At 39.9% G+C, this 17,319-nt stretch overlaps 1 protein-coding gene across 1 annotated transcript; it reads right to left on the reverse strand.

Moving 5' to 3' along the window:
* Positions 1 to 776: 776 nt before the first annotated feature.
* Positions 777 to 3,631, reverse strand: LOC130407308 (interferon-induced protein 44-like). The gene is made up of 8 exons (XM_056730091.1): positions 3,597 to 3,631; positions 3,028 to 3,171; positions 2,424 to 2,457; positions 2,096 to 2,300; positions 1,565 to 1,705; positions 1,293 to 1,464; positions 1,061 to 1,161; positions 777 to 950 (listed from the first exon to the last, which is right to left on the reverse strand). Exons 2-8 carry the CDS (start codon positions 3,155 to 3,157, stop codon positions 777 to 779), a joined length of 957 nt encoding a protein of 318 aa, XP_056586069.1. The 5' UTR covers positions 3,158 to 3,171; positions 3,597 to 3,631.
* Positions 3,632 to 17,319: the final 13,688 nt, after the last annotated feature.

The raw sequence follows: 17,319 nt of genomic DNA on the forward strand, positions 1-17,319 counted from the left end.
GAAAAAGGTACATCATTCTGAAGGGCCCTTTGAAGTAGCCAGTTATGAGCACTTTGGTGTGGAATGACCTTTTAATATGGTGGCTATTGATTCTTTTCGATTCAAAGTGCCCTTTGGAGGGCGATATATCCCGTTTTTAATGCACCGGGTTTAACCTAGATAATATGAAGTTTTTTCTATTACGTCTGTCAAATTGTAATAAAAATAAGAAGCTGCTTTAAGTTGTTTAGTAGTCAAGAAAACACATTCTGTTAGCACCTAGTAATATAACAGGCAAAGCACTGTCAAGAGTATTTATTTAGGTCGTTTCACAATGATTACATCTGTATAAGTCACGTGAGGGTGTGATGGGGAGGAGAGAGGGTAGCTGGATCAGGATAGGACCAAGAGAAGGATTTCATCACAGTTTGCCGGAAGTGCACTGTGGAGCAATATCCATACGGCTACAAGCTCCGACAATTTATTCATTCAAATAAATGACCGTATAGTGTTGCAAGTAACCAATCAGAAACAAGCTTTCGAGGGAGCAGTAAACAGTTGCTATTTTTTATATATATTTTTTAAAATGTATTATTGTACTTCGTTACACTTATGTCAGTATCTTCAGGACAAAATGTGCCAACATATGCTTACATTAACTCAAAAACAGTTAAAAAAAATATTTCATGAGTTACAGCAGTTCATGACTAGTCAAGATTTAGCACAATTTTTTTATGCATTTGACAGATGCTTTTACCCAAAGTGACTTACAATAGAAATGACTTGTAGAGTCAGTTTTACACCGTATCACTGCTATTAAACAATCTATCATCAGCAAGCCGGACGATCTGATCCAGAGCTTTCAGAATCAGAACATCAACATCATCATCAGTGTCGATCTCATCATGATAGTTCTTCACTGGGAAGATGTTGCACATCGGCACACCCAGTTTGTCATGGCATACCTGCATCTAGAACGAAAGAGAACAAATCGAGAAATCAAATAATTAACACAGATAATTAGAAATAATTAATAGTCTTAATCTCAGATAATCTCTTAAAATAAAGATAGATGATTAACCTTTTCTTTGATCTTCTTGCTGTAGTACATCTTCTTTAGATCTTCTTTCACCAGTGGACATGCTTCATCCACTTTGGTCATAACAATCACTTGAGGAATCCCTACAATGAGTCACAGAGACAGTTCAAAACACTGTATAATATGTACATTTCTGGAATCTTACGTAATAAACAAAGACATTCAGCCCAGCTGGAACCAGTTAAATTGACAACCAGTGCCAGTTCAGTTTTACTCTTTTCACTGATTCTGTGACGGATGATCTTCAACTTGTCAATGAGTTTGTCATCTGTCATGTTGACTGTATTAGCAGGTATGGCGTAAACCAGACAGAAAGCCTGGTCAGAGAGACTGGGGTCATCGGTATAATGTTGATCCTTATGAGAGAGTGGCTTTGACTCATCAAACTAAATTTGGAAAATAAAGACAAAACGTGTAAAACTTCAGCTGTGTTGTATGAATTCAAATCGGGTCATGATAAATTGACTAATTCCTTTGGTCAATTACTTTATATCCGTCCTTCACATGGCCAAATACAGCCTTGATGATGTCCTCTGGTTGTGACCCGGCCATTGTATCAGGTTCTAAACCCATTATATCAACAAAGACTAACGGGATTTTTCCACGACTGATGTAATGTCCTTTCAGCTATAAACCAAGAACAAAATAAGATGAATAAGTATTACGTGACTTATAGAATATTCAAACAATACATATTATCATCACTGTATACAGTATATGTATTCATAACATTGGCATTGCTACCAGTTCAGTTCAGATATAGAAACAAATACATTAAAATAATTAGGAAAGCTCCCCGTGACCCGAGGTAGTTCGGATAAGCGGTAGAAAATGGATGGATAATTAGGAAAGCATTACTATACATTTTTAGATTTTGTTCTAGGTGGTTTCTAGGACATGTCTAGGTGGTTCACAAAAGTTCACATGCATGATTGAACATACTAAGATTTCACATTACATTTGCTTAGTTTTAAAAGTGGCTATATGTAATGCCACAATTAGATGAGAAATACCTACTGTAGTAGTGAAACTTCTACCATCGCCAGAAGATGAATTAACTGGCGCGTCAGCGGTGATCCGTCCTTGAAAGACGTTATTGACCGAGTTGATGAAGCTGGACTTTCCTGTTCCTATTGGTCCAGCAACCAGAATCTTGATGTGCTGCACATCTGGATTACTCAGACTGAATTCTTCTAGATGCTTTTTCAGTTCTGATTTCTGACTGTGTAAGTTATATATTTCATAGTTATGTAATTTATATATTTGCGTGAAATATCATTACATTAGTCCTTTAAATCTTTTTAATATGGCAACTATGACCCAAGCATTTAAGTATATTACTTACTTCCAATTAAAGTTCCTCCATGGTTTTTCAAATTCTAGAAGAAGAACAATCATATCAAACATCATTAAATCTACTAGGTGCTCTTCAGAAAGATTAATGGTCATTATGTCACTTATAGATCTTCTCACGCGGGTTATATGTTGGTGCTGCAGGTTGTACAGGCTTTGACCCTGATCCTCCCATTTCTTTATTTCCTTCTAAATCATACAACAGCAGAAATATCTTTTGAATATATATTATTAAAAACGTATTTTTCCTTAATTAATTTACATTTACATTTAACTTTAACTTGCATAGATTATAGCAAGGTATAAAGAGGGTGGAAGAACGGTGGCGGGGTCGGCGTGGACTGGGAGACAAGAATTTATTTTATTCTCAATTCTTACAACAATGATCTCTGGCATGTAAATCAAAATAACAAATATCCTCGGCTTTCAAGTGTAACAGTCCATATGAATCACAAGTCTTGTTGTTCAGCTCCCATGTCTCCCAGTCCGTCTCTCTCAAACTCTCCTCCGAATCTGTGAGCCTTTAAACTGTCTCCTCACCAATCACTGTAATGAGACGCAGGTGATTTTAACCTGCAATCGACCTACTTGCTTACCGTCTTTACCGTGTCTCTCTATCCCGGTCATCACGTCACTAAACAAGGCCCCCCTTGTAAAACAGAGCTTCTCACGTGGGTCATACGTTGATGCTGCAGGTTGTACAGGTTTTGATTCTGTTTCTCCCATTTCTTTATTTCCTTCTTAATCATACAACAACAGAAATATCTTTTGAATTAACATTATTAAAAACGTTAATTTATATTTACATTTATTCATTTAGCAGACGCTTTTATCCAAAGCGACTTACACAGGAGAGCATATAAACATTTTGTCAACATGCTAAACAGTACTGTTAGTTCACAAGGCCATGCTACTAGGAGGATTAAAGATGGAGCAAGCAAAGGAGAGTATGAACAACAAGATTTTTTTTTATTCATATTAATAACATTTTGCCAGGACCCAAGTTTTTCTGCCACTTCAGCAAGTGGGAAAATGTAATAAAAGCATCATTTTATTTAGTTAAATTTTTTATTTGAAAACATTTCACAAATTTAATTTTGTATTTACTTTGCACCAAGTACTTTAAAATAAACTTGAAACGCTGTATAATATACATTTGGCTCACCTGGGTTTAGTCTCAAGATTGTCCAAGATGTAATTTGGGCGTCTGATGTTTCTGATTTCTTATGTGTTAGAGATGCAGATCTCAGCCTGAGGATGTTGAAGGTCTTACTGGACAGCAAACAATGATGTGCTGGGCTTTTATACTGCAGACTCTCCTCTGATACTTTCACTTTCTGTAGACTGCACCAAACTGTTCAACTGCTGATCACTGCAGAAAATCCTTCTTCATCTTCACTATCTGATCCCTGATAGTGAAAAACTAATTGAGTCAACTTTAAAAATGATTGATTTGTGAATGTTAATTACATTGAATCTGTAAATAATGTTGAGAAAATATTGAAATGTCAACAAAAAAAATATTATTGTGGTGAATGTTTGCTTTAGTTGGGCTCTTGACTCTTGTGTTCTAAAGTCGTATTTTTTTTGGAAATTGTTATTGTAGTCAAATCTATGTTTGAATGGTTTGGTATTATTATGTTAACAGATATTTGTTGAGTTTTATTGTGTCATTTAGCTGTATTTTTTTAGTTTTTATGTCTCAAATCAAACAAAATAACTGCAGTTTGATTGATATTATTTCAAATGCACAATAAAAAACAGGAGTTTAATGTTTTTAAACATGTTTATCTCATTTTGGAAGCAAACTCTTAATATATTGTGACGATGAAAATTGAGATCTACTGAGATCATGTGATCATTGTTAATGACTTTATTTAAATAATTGTTCATGCTTGTGTTGTGGGAGATTGTGGCAGTGTTATGCTTATCAAAGAGAATAAACAGAATAAACTTAAATTAAGTTTTTGATTGATATCATTGTTGATGTCTAAGTGTGTCAACAAAATTTGGTCATTGTAGTACTTTAGTACTGTAGTTTAACATTTATTAACTAGAACATTCACATCAGTCATGAAAGGATTGACCCAGAAATAGCTTTTACTGGATTATTTTTAATAGTGTGTTTTTACAGCTTGAAGTTGTATTAAAACTTTCAACCACTAATCGCACAAAATAATACATATAAACAAAATTACAAAATTTTCTTTTTACAATAAATCATTAGAGTATTAAGTGAAGATCATGTTCCATAAAGGTATTTTATTAATTCCCTACTGTAAATGTATAAATCTTTGTTTGTGGATGAGTGGACGTCCTGCCACAGTGACTCTTTAAAGGCCATTTTCTCAATATTTTGCTTTTTTTGCACCCCCAGCTGTGTAAACAGTTGTTGTTCTGGCAGATGGTGTCCTATCCTAACAAACCATATATCAATAGAAAGCTTATTTCTTTGACTTTCATACGATATAAAAATCTCAAGTTCGAAAAATTTCCCCTTAAGACTGGTTTTGTCGTTCAGGGTCACATACCCAGATAGCAAATTTTTGTGGCCCAAATCTGGCCCACACCTTACTCCCCATACTTAACTCATCTGGCCCACATACGGCGTGGAATGATGGCACTTGTGCGGTCCGCTCCTGTTTGCCAGATTTGGGCCACAGGCATGCCAAAGCTATGCCACATGTCAAACATCAGAAGAAATAAAGCAGAGCTGAACCAAATATAAACAACAGTTCATTTAAATTCTGGCCCATATTTATACCAAAACCAACATCTTTCTGTGGTCCAATTTGGCAGAATTTGTATTGAGTTTCATTATTATTATAGTGATTATTGAGCCATTAGTGATGAACATCTGCTGTTAACAAAAAGCATCACTGCAGAAAAGATCAACAAAAACTACAAAAAAATATTTACCTGGTGAAACACAACAACTACAACCTGAAATACAACCTAAAATTCAACCCAGCTAACAAAAAAATGTTATAAGAACATTCATTAGAGGTTTTTCACAGGTTTGAATACATAAAAAACATTTTAATGTTTTAAGAATGTTACCACCATGGTGATCAGTGTTTCCTTGGGTTGGGCCCTTGACCCCTGAAAAACATTTTGTTTGATCTGCTAATAGTGGGTACTTATAAAGTGCACTTGTCATGGCAGAGCAGATGTGAATCTAACCAAATGGCTTTGGTGAAAGCACTGTGATGTTATTACATGATTCAGTACTCTCATTTAGATCATGTGCTATACTTTAGATCCTGAAAGAACACTGAAATATTAAGAAATATGACTGTAGATAGATATCTAGAAAGATTTGTGCAAAACTGATGTATGTTTATCAAACTACATTTTAGAATCACACAGACATCAAGAATCAATGTATGAATCTCAGCAATGGTGAGAAACAACCAACTCACTCAGGTAAAAGGGATCAACCGCAGTGCATGCTGGGAATTATACATTTGTTTTGCGCTATGATGTTACCCAGCATGCATCACAGCATGACGTTTTCTTTTGTTTATTCTTACCATTGTTGAGATTCATAAACTGATTCTTCATGTCTGTGTGTCTAAATTCTGAATAATTTTTTTCTACTTTGTAGACTGAAAAATGTAATCAAATTCCCAGATGTTTTAATGTAATTTCATGTTCAAGCAGCAAAGCAATTTATTCAAATGAAAACATGTTAGATATCTCACTGACCACCAACCAACACCATCGATCAGAGCATCATTTCAATAACAATTTCAAATATGCTTTAGAAGAACTTATTTGAACAAGATTAAATGTCAAGGGTGACGAGACCAACTCAAGGAAACACTGATCACCATTATGGTGACTTTTGTCAGCTGGGAATGATCTTAGAACATAATAAATGGACATTTTGAATATTTTAAAAGGAACATTCTCATAACAAACTTTTGTTAGCTGGGTTGTATTCAGGTTGTACTTTTTGTATTTCTCTGGGTAAATATTTTTATTTATTTAAAAAAGCAGATGTTCATCACTAACAACTCAATCATCACTATAATAATAACGAAACTCAATACAAATTCTGCCAAATTGGAGCACAGAAAGATGTTGGTTTTGGTATAAATATGGGCCAGAATTGAAATGAACTGTTGTTTATATTTGGTTCAGCTCTGCTTTATTTGTTCTGATGTTTGACATGTGGCATAGCTTTGGCATGCCTGTGGCCCAAATCTGGCAAACAGGAGCGGACCGCACAAGTGCCATCATTCCACGCCGTATGTGGGCCAGATGAGTTAAGTATGGGGAGTAAGGTGTGGGCCAGATTTGGGCCGCAAAAATTTGCTATCTGGGATATAGTTCTGATGAACACAAAAACGTGACCCGCCCCGCTTTCCGCTTGCAAACGGATATCTTGCGAAATGGGATTGATTAAAAGAAAGATAATTGGAAGAATGTTAACAACTGACAATTCTGCGGGACCATTGATTACCATTAAAATGGTTGTCAAAGTGCCTCAGAACGATTTGTTTACCTAAATCCTTCAATGATATTTTATTTTGTGCTTATTATAGAAATCCTACAATAATTTCGGTCAGTGGTGCCCCAGAAATCTCAGTTTCTAACATCAAATATATTTGTGATTAACAGAACAAAGAAATCTTTAAAGCACCATTTCTTTCTCACCTTTTTTATAATACGCTTTGCTTATAGCACTGCATGCATGTATTGGCCAGGACAATCTGAAATATATGTACTTGTGAAAACAATGACTTTATAATATGAAATAACTGATATGACGTTTCAGATGTATCCGTTGATCATAGTTTATTTATCTGTAAATCCTCATACTTTATTGTTTATTATTTATAGTTATTCTTCTGATTGGGACCGCCATTCGCACAGAGTCTCACGCCGGCTGGGTTCATGGATCTCAAGGACTCAAAACTCCTAGTTCTGATCTTTAGTCAGAGTTTGCCGGGTAAACTAATATCATTAAGTCTGGCCTCTACATGCTTGCTCAGAAACATAACAATAGTTGTTTTAGTCACGGTCATGCAACTTGCTAAGCCAGGTGAGAGGTGGAAATCTGTAACATGTGAGCTTTAGTAAGGCCCCACTTATAATATAAATCCTAGTATAAACTAAACTGTAAAAAATGTTCCGTAATTTTTACGGAAAAATACCGGCAGCTGTGGTTACCAGTAAAATTCCGTAAAAAATACAGGAAAAGAATGTAAACAGCTTTGCAGTTTAAAACTTCAGGGCACAAACTTCAAACTGTGAATGAACTTAATACATTTGAGTCTTTTATATTAACAACATTTCTTTATAGAAAATGAAAACTTGGTCCAAATGCATAAAAGTGATAACATTACATTTACTTCATTTATTTCTTTGTAATTCATTATTAAAGTCACTTTTAAACAAAGCAACATGCAGCATGACATCAGAATATCTTTGCCTGACCGTGAGTTGAACACAGACTCACTCTTCAGCTTAGTGGTGACCCACAAAACATTTAATATCAGAAAAGAAAAGAAAAAAAATACAAATTCCGTAGTTTTTACGGAAAAATACCGGCAGCTGTGGTTACCAGCAAACTACCGTAAAATTACGAGAACATCCTGTTTTTATTCATCCAATCAATTCACTGTAGAAAACATGAGCCACACCCACTATTCATTTGGGAAACAAGTCAGAATACTGAAGACGATCATCACTTCTGCTTCACAGGGACTGCAGCATAACATCCATGACTTGATGCTTTATTGGTTTATTAAAGTCACCGTTTTTGTGATCAGGGTTTGCTTTAGTTGGCATCTTTCAGCCGTCATGCATAAGTTTCCAGTTATCTTTGTGCTGCTATAACAATGTTTTATATAAAACATAGTTTTGTAGCAAATCAAATGAAAGTGTGATTAGGTATTTACTCTTTATGAGGGATGTTGTTTAATTACTTATTGTATTTTTTGTTACAAATGCCTCAATGAATCTACTTTTAAAATTCACATTTCTTGCATTTGTCAATATAAAAAATATTTGAACCGTTAAAAAGCTTGTATTTTGTCTTTGACTCAAACATCAAGAATCGGTGTATGAATCTCAACAGTGGTGACTAACAAATGAAAAGCTAACAGCCGCAATGCATGCTGGGAGTCATTGATGAGTTTTGTGCTTTGATGATACCCAGAATGCATTGCGTTTATCTTTAGAGGTTTTTTCTGTTGTCACCATTGTTGAGACAAACTGTTATATTCTAGATATCTGCTAGAACATGTATCATGTGTTAGATGTGCTGTTAAAGACATTCAGTATATTAATTAATTTCATTCAATATCATAAATGAGGACAAGTAACTTTAAAGCTCTACCTAAACTCTTGAACATGTACTTACTAACACAAATAAATTAATGCGTTAGCTTTATCTGAGCTTTTCACCCACCTGAGTCAGTGTTTTTCAACTCATAGATGTCAAGACTGGGGAAAGGTCAAGACCACAACCAAAGCAAACACTCTTAAACATAATGGTGACTCAACAAAACCATCGACATGTAAACTTGTGTTCATTTTCAATTAGAACTTTTGTAGACGTGCAACAGAAATAAGGTGACAGTGGTGTCTGTAAGTGAAGGTGATAAAAGTGTTTGTGGAGTTGAAAAAAACCTCCTTGTGAAAATTTTGGAATTTCACTGTTCATTTCCCAGAGAATTTGACAGTGTTTACCGTATTTTATGGACGTTTTTTGACAACACTTTTCTCTGTGAAAACTACAGAATTTCACTCTTAATTTTACAGAAAATTTTACAGTGTTTTTCTGTATTTTTTATGGACACTTTCTAATAACAGGTTTTTTATTTGAAAACAACAGAATTTTACCGTTAATTTCACAGGCATTTTTTTACAGTGTAGTCCATCCTATCCTGACATATCGATTTTTGCGGAAACAAAACAGGCTCCTTTCAAACTACCGGTAATAACACTCTGAAGATATCTTAATAAATCAAAAAGCAGTGCTGTGAGCTGGGCAGCCTAGGTGGAAGGAAATCAACGGTCTTGGTAAAAGCCTCCGAACCCGATAAAGGGGGCGGCGGCGGTAAATAGACAGATATCAACTGGGTGGGAGATGAAGGAGCGGCCTTGCAGAATGATGCGCATTGCAAAATTTAAGTGGCCGAGAATGGATAATAAATCACGTTTGGAACAGCGAGGGGTGTCGATCAGAGAGGAAGCGATCAAAATTATCCAGTTGAGTTTTTCCTTTGGCAGGACCCTTTGGAAGTTTAATGAATCCAAATTAATCCCTAGAAGTTTAATGGAAGTGCTAGGTCATAGGCTTTGCTCTAGGGCGAGAGGAATTCCAAGGTTTGCAAAACAGACGCCCAAAATCCGGGTGTCTTGGCATGACTTTGATGTATTGGCCTTGACTAACCAGGCCCTGTGACCGGTAATCTTAATCAGAGAGACTGTCTCGGGCTCAGCGAGCACCGAGGCCGCTTAAAAGGTATTCAGTGAAGTGAGTGTCAGGGTGGTTGGATAGGTTGAGAGCTAAGTGTAAAACATTCACAGGAGTCGAAAGGAAGGGTTAAGATCTTTAATTGTCATTCCTGCACAAACCAACATACAGTAATTGACCCATATCATTTTGTAAATGTTTATTGCATTAAATCTGTAAATAAACATTTTAACAAGCCAGCATTATTGTGCTCATTGTTTGCTAAATATGGGCTCTTGACTTGTTTTGAAGATAAGTGTTTTTATGTGAATATTTATTGTTGTGAAGAAAACGAGGGGTTACATAAGGTAACCTAGTTCTATGAATAAGGTCAACACGCCACAGTATGGGTCAGCCTAGCTAAGGATGAGCTGTCAGGAGATGGTATATCAAATAAGCCACGCCCCACTTGCTACCCCGGCTATAAATACGGGTGTGAGCCACCACCCATTCTCTTTTGCCGAGTAGCGAAAAGTACTCCCTGATTGACCGCGCCGTGTGGCGTGTTGACATTATTCATAGAACTAGGTTACCTTATGTAACCCCTCGTTCTATTTCATTTCAGTCAACACGCCACAGTATGGGTCAACTGTATACCAGATAAGGTCAGGAGGGGAGAACCAACCCAAGCGGGGCGATAAAAATCAAGGAAACCTTTTAATGCTGAATAGAACATTTATTAGTTACCTTGTTGTGTACATAGGTAAGCAGAGGGCAGTCAGCACCTCAACAATATTTACATGTACACACATAAATCAGAGGCTGTTCTGCCCCTCGATAATATATATAACACCTTTAATCAGAGGTGTTTAGCACCATGATAATAATTATATAACCCAGTTAGTCAGAGGGTGTTCAGCACCTTGACACATAACATTAACTCAGTTTATCAGAGGGTGTTCAGCACCATGATAAAAATATAGAACACAGTTAGTCAGAGGATATTCCGCATCTTGACAACATCACATTAACTCAGATAATCAGAGGGTGTTCATCACCTTGATAATATTTATACATAACACAGTTAATCAGAGGGTGTCATCACCTTGACAACCTTACCTTTATACAATGAAATCAGAAGGTGTTCTGCACCTGGACATCACTTGGACCAGTCCGATCAGGCAGTCCTGCTGTCTGCAGGACAGTTGATGAGACCGTCGTAGCCACATCTAGACGGTAAAACTTAGCAAATGTCAGTGATGATGACCATCCTGCTGCTGCGCACACGTCTTCCAGAGGAACCCCATTAAACAATGCCCAGGAGGCAGCCACTCCTCTTGTAGAGTGGGCCACTACTCCCTGAGGGGGAGGCATCCCAGCGCTTTGATAAGCGAGCTTAATCAGCCTGACAATCCATTTTGACAGCCTCTGCTTGGACACTGCCTGGCCTTGTACCAAGTCTCCAAAACACACAAATAACTGATCGGTATGTCTGATCCGTTGTGTGCAAGATATAGATCTTCTCAGTGCCCTGACATGACAGATTAGATGGAGTCTGGCCCCTTCCTCTGAAACGTGAGGAGGTGGATGGAATGGTTCTATCACCAAAGGCCTGGAAACAAAAGAACGTGGCAGAACTTTTGGCAGAAATGAAGGGTTTTGAAGAAGTGATATAGATGATCCTTCTTCTCCCAATCTCAAACATGCCGGATGCACAGAGAAGGCATGAATTTCACTCACCCTCTTCATTGAAGAGATAGACAAGAGAAATGCTGTCTTCAACGTCAGAAATTCCATCCCTAGCTCATGTAGAGGTTCAAAAGGAGGTTCTGCAATAGCCCTCAAGACAACCCCCAGATCCCATGAGGGAATTAGTCGAGCTCGAGATGGGCAAAGTCTACGAGCCCCCTTGAGATAACGTCTGAGAAGAGGTTGTGACCCCACTGTGCAACCTTCATAGCCCTCATGACGGTCAGATATAGCTGCCACATAGCCTCTCAAGGTTGATTCCGTTACTCCTGTCTCCAGTACAAACTGAAGAAATGAGAGGATGGAATCCACTCCACTCGACACTGGGTCTATCTCCAGTGAGTGACACCATCTGGAATACCGTTCCCATCTATAGGCATAAAGTCGCCTTGTGGAGGGGGCTTTGGCTGCCTGCATTGTGGTCAGGACTGCTGCTCCTAGAGTCCTGGCTGGCTCCCGTCTAGTGGCCAGACATGTAACCTGAACTTCCCTGGAGTCGGGTGGAAGATCTGACCCAGGGCCTGGGAAAGCATATTGTTTGTGACTGGGAGACCCCAAGGTGCCCCTATCAACAACACGATCAAATCGGCCATCCATGGCTGTTGAGGCCAATCTGGTGCCACCAGCAGGAGTCTGGCCTTCAGAGCTCTTACCTTGGCCAGGACTGCAGGCAGTAGTGGGAAAGGAGGAAATGCATACAGGAGCACTGGGGGCCAATCGTTCGCCAGTGCATCCACCCCTAGGGGTCCTCTGGGGCCCATCATCGAATACCACAGGAGACAGTGTGTGTTTTCCTGTGTGGCAAAAAGATCTACCTTGGCTTTCCCGAAACGTAGCCAAATGGCCTCTACCACAGTGGTGTGAAGTCGCCATTCCCCTGGCTTGGGACCCCCCCTGGACAAGAGGTCGGCTGCTACATTGTCCTGTCCTGGCAAGTGTACAGCCCTTAGGGACACACCTCGAGAATGTGCCCACAAAAGGAGATCCCGGGCCTTCCTGTGTAGGTGCATTGAACGTTCTCCACCTTGGTGGTTTATGTATGACACAACTGTTGTGTTGTCGGAACGAACAAGTACTTGTCTCACCCGAAGCTGAGGCAGAAAGTGGATCAAAGCTCGAAATACAGCCTCCAACTCCAAGAGGTTTATGTGTACTCCTACCCACAAGGCTTCCCATTCCCCTTGTACTGGGTTGACTCTGCAATGGGCGCATGTGAAGCAACCCCAATGGCACCACCTGACTGGCTGCCGCCATTAGGCCAAGCAGTCTCCGACCCGTCTTCACCATAACTTGTCTCGATGTGATGAACTCGGACAGGAGGTCCTTCAGTACTGACTGCCTCTGTAGAGTCAGGGACGCTCTCATCACTATCGAATTCAGACTCAAGCCCAGGAATGTCACAACTCTCTTGGGAGTGAGACAACTCTTGCTGGTGTTCAGAGTCAGCCCCAATTCCCACAAGTGGGCTAAGACCACTCCTGTATCGCTCCTGGCCTGTGCCTCTGTTGGGGAACAGATTATCCAATCGTCCAGGTAATTGGCAATACGGAGACCTTGGCGACGGAGTGGAGTGAGAGCCGCAGCCATACACTTGGTGAATGTGCGGGGGCCAATGACAGACCGAAGGGGAGAACGTTGTACTCGTAAGAGTTTCCCTGAAAATGAAACCTGAGATACTTCTTGTGGTCTCTGTGAATTGGGATGTGGAAGTAGGCATCCTGGAGATCTACTGTCATGAACCAATCTCCTTCTCTGATGAAGGCGAGAAGGGTTGAAAGACGAAGCATATGGAAACTCAGTCGCTTTAAGTGTCGATTGAATTTTTTGAGATTCAGGATGGGCCGGAGACCGCCATCCTTCTTCGAAATGAGGAAGTAGGTTGAATAAAATCCCTGCTCTATCGTTGAGGGCAGGCGTGTTATAGCTCCCTTTCCTAAAAGCACTGAAACCTCTTTGTCCAGAGACCTGCGTCGCAGTTCTCCTGTCAATACTGTGGGAACAATCCCTTGAAATTGTGGTGGTTTTGACTTGAATTGGATTCTGTAACCGGACTCCAATGTACTCAGTACCCATGGACATCGAGTGCATTGGCTCCAGTACAAGAGATGTTGGCTGGAAAAACGGGGAGTCAGAGGTTGATGACCGTCATGAACGATTTCTTCCTCCACGCGTAGTGGAGAACTTTGACTGTTGTGTCCTACGAAAGGACTGCCGTGCTCCTTGGCTTGGTCCCGTCTGCACTCTTTGAGCAGCAGAGAGACGATGACCTACGAGTGCCTGGCTTGATGATTCAGCTCGAGCCCAGCCACTACTCCCGGTAAATGTACGCGGACCACGAGTAGCTGGTGCTATAACCACTGATCGGGATAGTTCTCTCGTTCTGCGAGATTGTTCCAAGGCAGCTTCTGCCGGGGGACCAAAGACCTCTCCGGGCACCAGTCGGGCTGCAATGACTGCCATGCAGTCTTGATCCAACAGATTAGCATTAGAAAGCCATACCTGACGACGTGCTTGGACCACATTGGCCATGGATTGCCCCAGGGCTTGGGCATGTGCACTTGTGCCTCGGAGCAGCAAATCAACCACTCGTAATGATTCAGGAATACTTTCCTCCTCTGTCGAGGAGGAGAACGAATCCTGTAACAGACTCTCCAAATACACCAACAGTAGAGAGTTTGTGCATGCCAGTCGAGCTGACAAGGCAGCGGCCTGATAGGCTTTCCGCAGTTGACTGTCAATCATCCTACACTGCTTCTGAGGGTGTGTAGCATCCCTTCCCGTCCTAGCTACAGCCCCTGTCAACATAGCAAATGTTGGTCCGATCTGAGGAGCTGTGGTCAGCCCTTGGGTCGCTGCTCCTGCCAGGTTACCCAGCTGTGTCCTGGGCAGTGCCGTGGAGCTAGGGGCTTTCCAGGAAGACTGCAACTCAGCTATAAAATCCTGAAGGATTGGCAACCCCTCTGATTTATTACGCTGAGGGCCTCTATCAAACACTGAGGTTGATGTTGAGGCGGCCTGGGGAGGCAGCTTTGCTCGAACAGCTGCTCTGGCGATCACTGCCTTGATTGAAGGGTCCAGAGACATTGCGTCGGAATCCTGGGTAGAGTACTCACCCATGTCGGAGTCAGAAATGTCGTCCATCTCAGAATGCTCGGGGCATTCTTCCCTTCCAAACCTGCCAGACGCTACCAGCGAAACTTCATCCGGATCGTGGCGCTGCCTTTTTGGTTTTGCAAAACCCAAGCCATGAGGTTCTTTAGCCTCTTGCTGAGCCTCCACCAGAGATTTTAGTGTCTCCTGCATACTTCGCATCTGCGTCTGCAGCTGATCAAGGTCACCTTGTATATGCTTACGCTTGTAAGCTTGTTTACGTCTGACCGTGTCCTCCTGAGGATCCTGTCCCGTCTGGAGTGGCTCCATGCCTGCAGGCATTGCAGAGGTTAACTCTGACTGCCCTTCTTGCATTCTAACAAGGAAAGTCGAACCCAGAAGATGGCTTTTGTTTCCAGAAACAAAGAGGCTTCTGAGAGTTGAATAGATGTAGCCCAACGGCTCTCTACAAATCAGTAGCTTTCACCCTCACGGGAGAAGAGGCTCCTCTTTAGTGGTTATTATCAGTCACTGTGAAAAGACAACTTTGAAATTTACCAGATGTAAACACAATGGCGTTAAGCATTGGATAGAGTCAAAGGGCCGAACGGGGATCGTACCCGCGACCTTGCCGTTATCAGAACATCGCTGTAACCAACTGAGCTAACCGGCCATGGGACTCAAGTGATTGAAACAGCAATTATAACAAACCAAAAACGTAAACACAAAAACTAGCGGTAGCATACCTCCTCGTGGGTGCAGAGGCTCAGACATTTTTACCACGTGTACGTTTACAAAACAAACAATCGAGCGAGCGAACGGGCGAACGGGCGAGCGAACACGCGGTTTGTCATTTGAAGTCACAATTGTGTTGATTGTTTGCTTTAGTTCAGCTCTTGACTCTACCGTGTTTGACTTCTCTTCCTCTGGCTGCTGTAACTGTGTGTTTACTTTATGGTGCAGATTTGTTATGTTGAATAATGCCAAAAAGAGTCTCTGATGATTGTAAATCATGGGTTAATGTTGATGAGAACAGTGTTTTGCTGCTGTATGTGTGATAGTAGAGAGTGAGATTTAGCTGTTTTGAGACATCCATATATTATAAAGATCTTCTAAATGAACACACATCAACATTGCAACAACTTATAATTTAGACTCAAATACAGACTTGAAAAGACTCAGTGTATGAACCTCATGTTACGAATAAACTGAGAGGTTTCATTCTGCAATGCATGCTGGGAGTCATGAATGAGTTTTGAACTATGATGTTACCCAGCATGCATTGCAGCGTGAAGTTTTCATTCTGCTGATTTTTTTTTTAATACTTTATTTTACCAGGATAGTCCTATTGAGATAACAAAATCTCTTCTTCCAGGGAGTCCTGGCCAAAATGGCAGCATACAAAGTTTCACAATGAAAAAAATCTAAAATATAAAACAAACATACAAACAAGATAATTTGCCCTACATCCAGATAATTACAGATGTGTAGTTTTTACTTATAACAAGTACATGTTTCCTTCGAAGTAGACCATAGAGGGTTTTTGAAGATATTTACAGAAGTTAGTGTTTCCAGCATAATAATACTCTGCGACTCGTTCCATAACAAAGGAGCAAAAAAAGAGAAGGCAGTTTTGCCTAACTGATTATGTTGAAGAGACTGGACAGAAAACATCGGATGGCTCGACAGGCTTTTATACTCTGCTGTGATACTTTCAATTTCTATTTCCCATATATAGCAGGCAGCCTTTGAGTCAATGTTAAAAATAGCTGATTTGTGAATGTTAGCTGCATTAAATCTTCAAAAAAACATGTTAACAACCCATCAATATGTGGTCTTTGTTTCCTTTAGATGGACTCTTGACTTGTTTTGAAGAGAGGTGATTTTAAGAAATATATTTGTTGTTGTAAAGAAAACTGAGCTCTACTGAGATAGAGCTCGGACAGTTCGTTTCAATAAACAGGTTCAAAAGACTGCTCACCGAATCTATCACGCTCTGAAGTAATGACGTCACCCTCCATGATGTGAATGAATGAGGCATTGCATAGCGCTTTTTGTATATTGCTGTATACCTAAAATGCTTTACAGTATGAGGGGAGTCTCTCCTCAACCACCAACACTGTGCAGCATCCACCTGGATGATGTTACGTGGCAGCTGGGATGAAAATGCACTTACAGTACACTCCCTTACAGCGCCCATGGGATCAGGGAATCACCTTTCGTGATGTCACTCAAGTAATATTGTTGTGTGTGATTGAAGCGGTGTTCTCTGTCTTAAATGTTGTTTTTGGTTGTTAACATTGTGGATGTCTAAGTGTGTCAGGAAAATTTGCTCATTGATTTGTCATAGTTCTTTAACGTTTGTGAAACAGAACATTAACATTGTCCTAAAAAAGGATTAACCCAAAAGAAGCTTATACGTTTATGTTTTACCAGCAAACCGAAAGCTTGTCGTTGTAGTTTAACCTTATTTTAGTTGAGCAATTCTTTTTGAATTTCTTCCTAATGCTAGGCATTTACTATTGCACTATATATCTAAATAGAGTTAAAAAAAACTCCCTGTCCACTGTATTTAAAATAGAGACAGCCCATTTATGAATTCTGCCTGCATTTATCGGAATCAGAAACTGAAAATGAT

Source organism: Triplophysa dalaica, chromosome 2, assembly GCF_015846415.1.
Source record: "Triplophysa dalaica isolate WHDGS20190420 chromosome 2, ASM1584641v1, whole genome shotgun sequence".
NCBI lineage: Eukaryota > Metazoa > Chordata > Actinopteri > Cypriniformes > Nemacheilidae > Triplophysa > Triplophysa dalaica.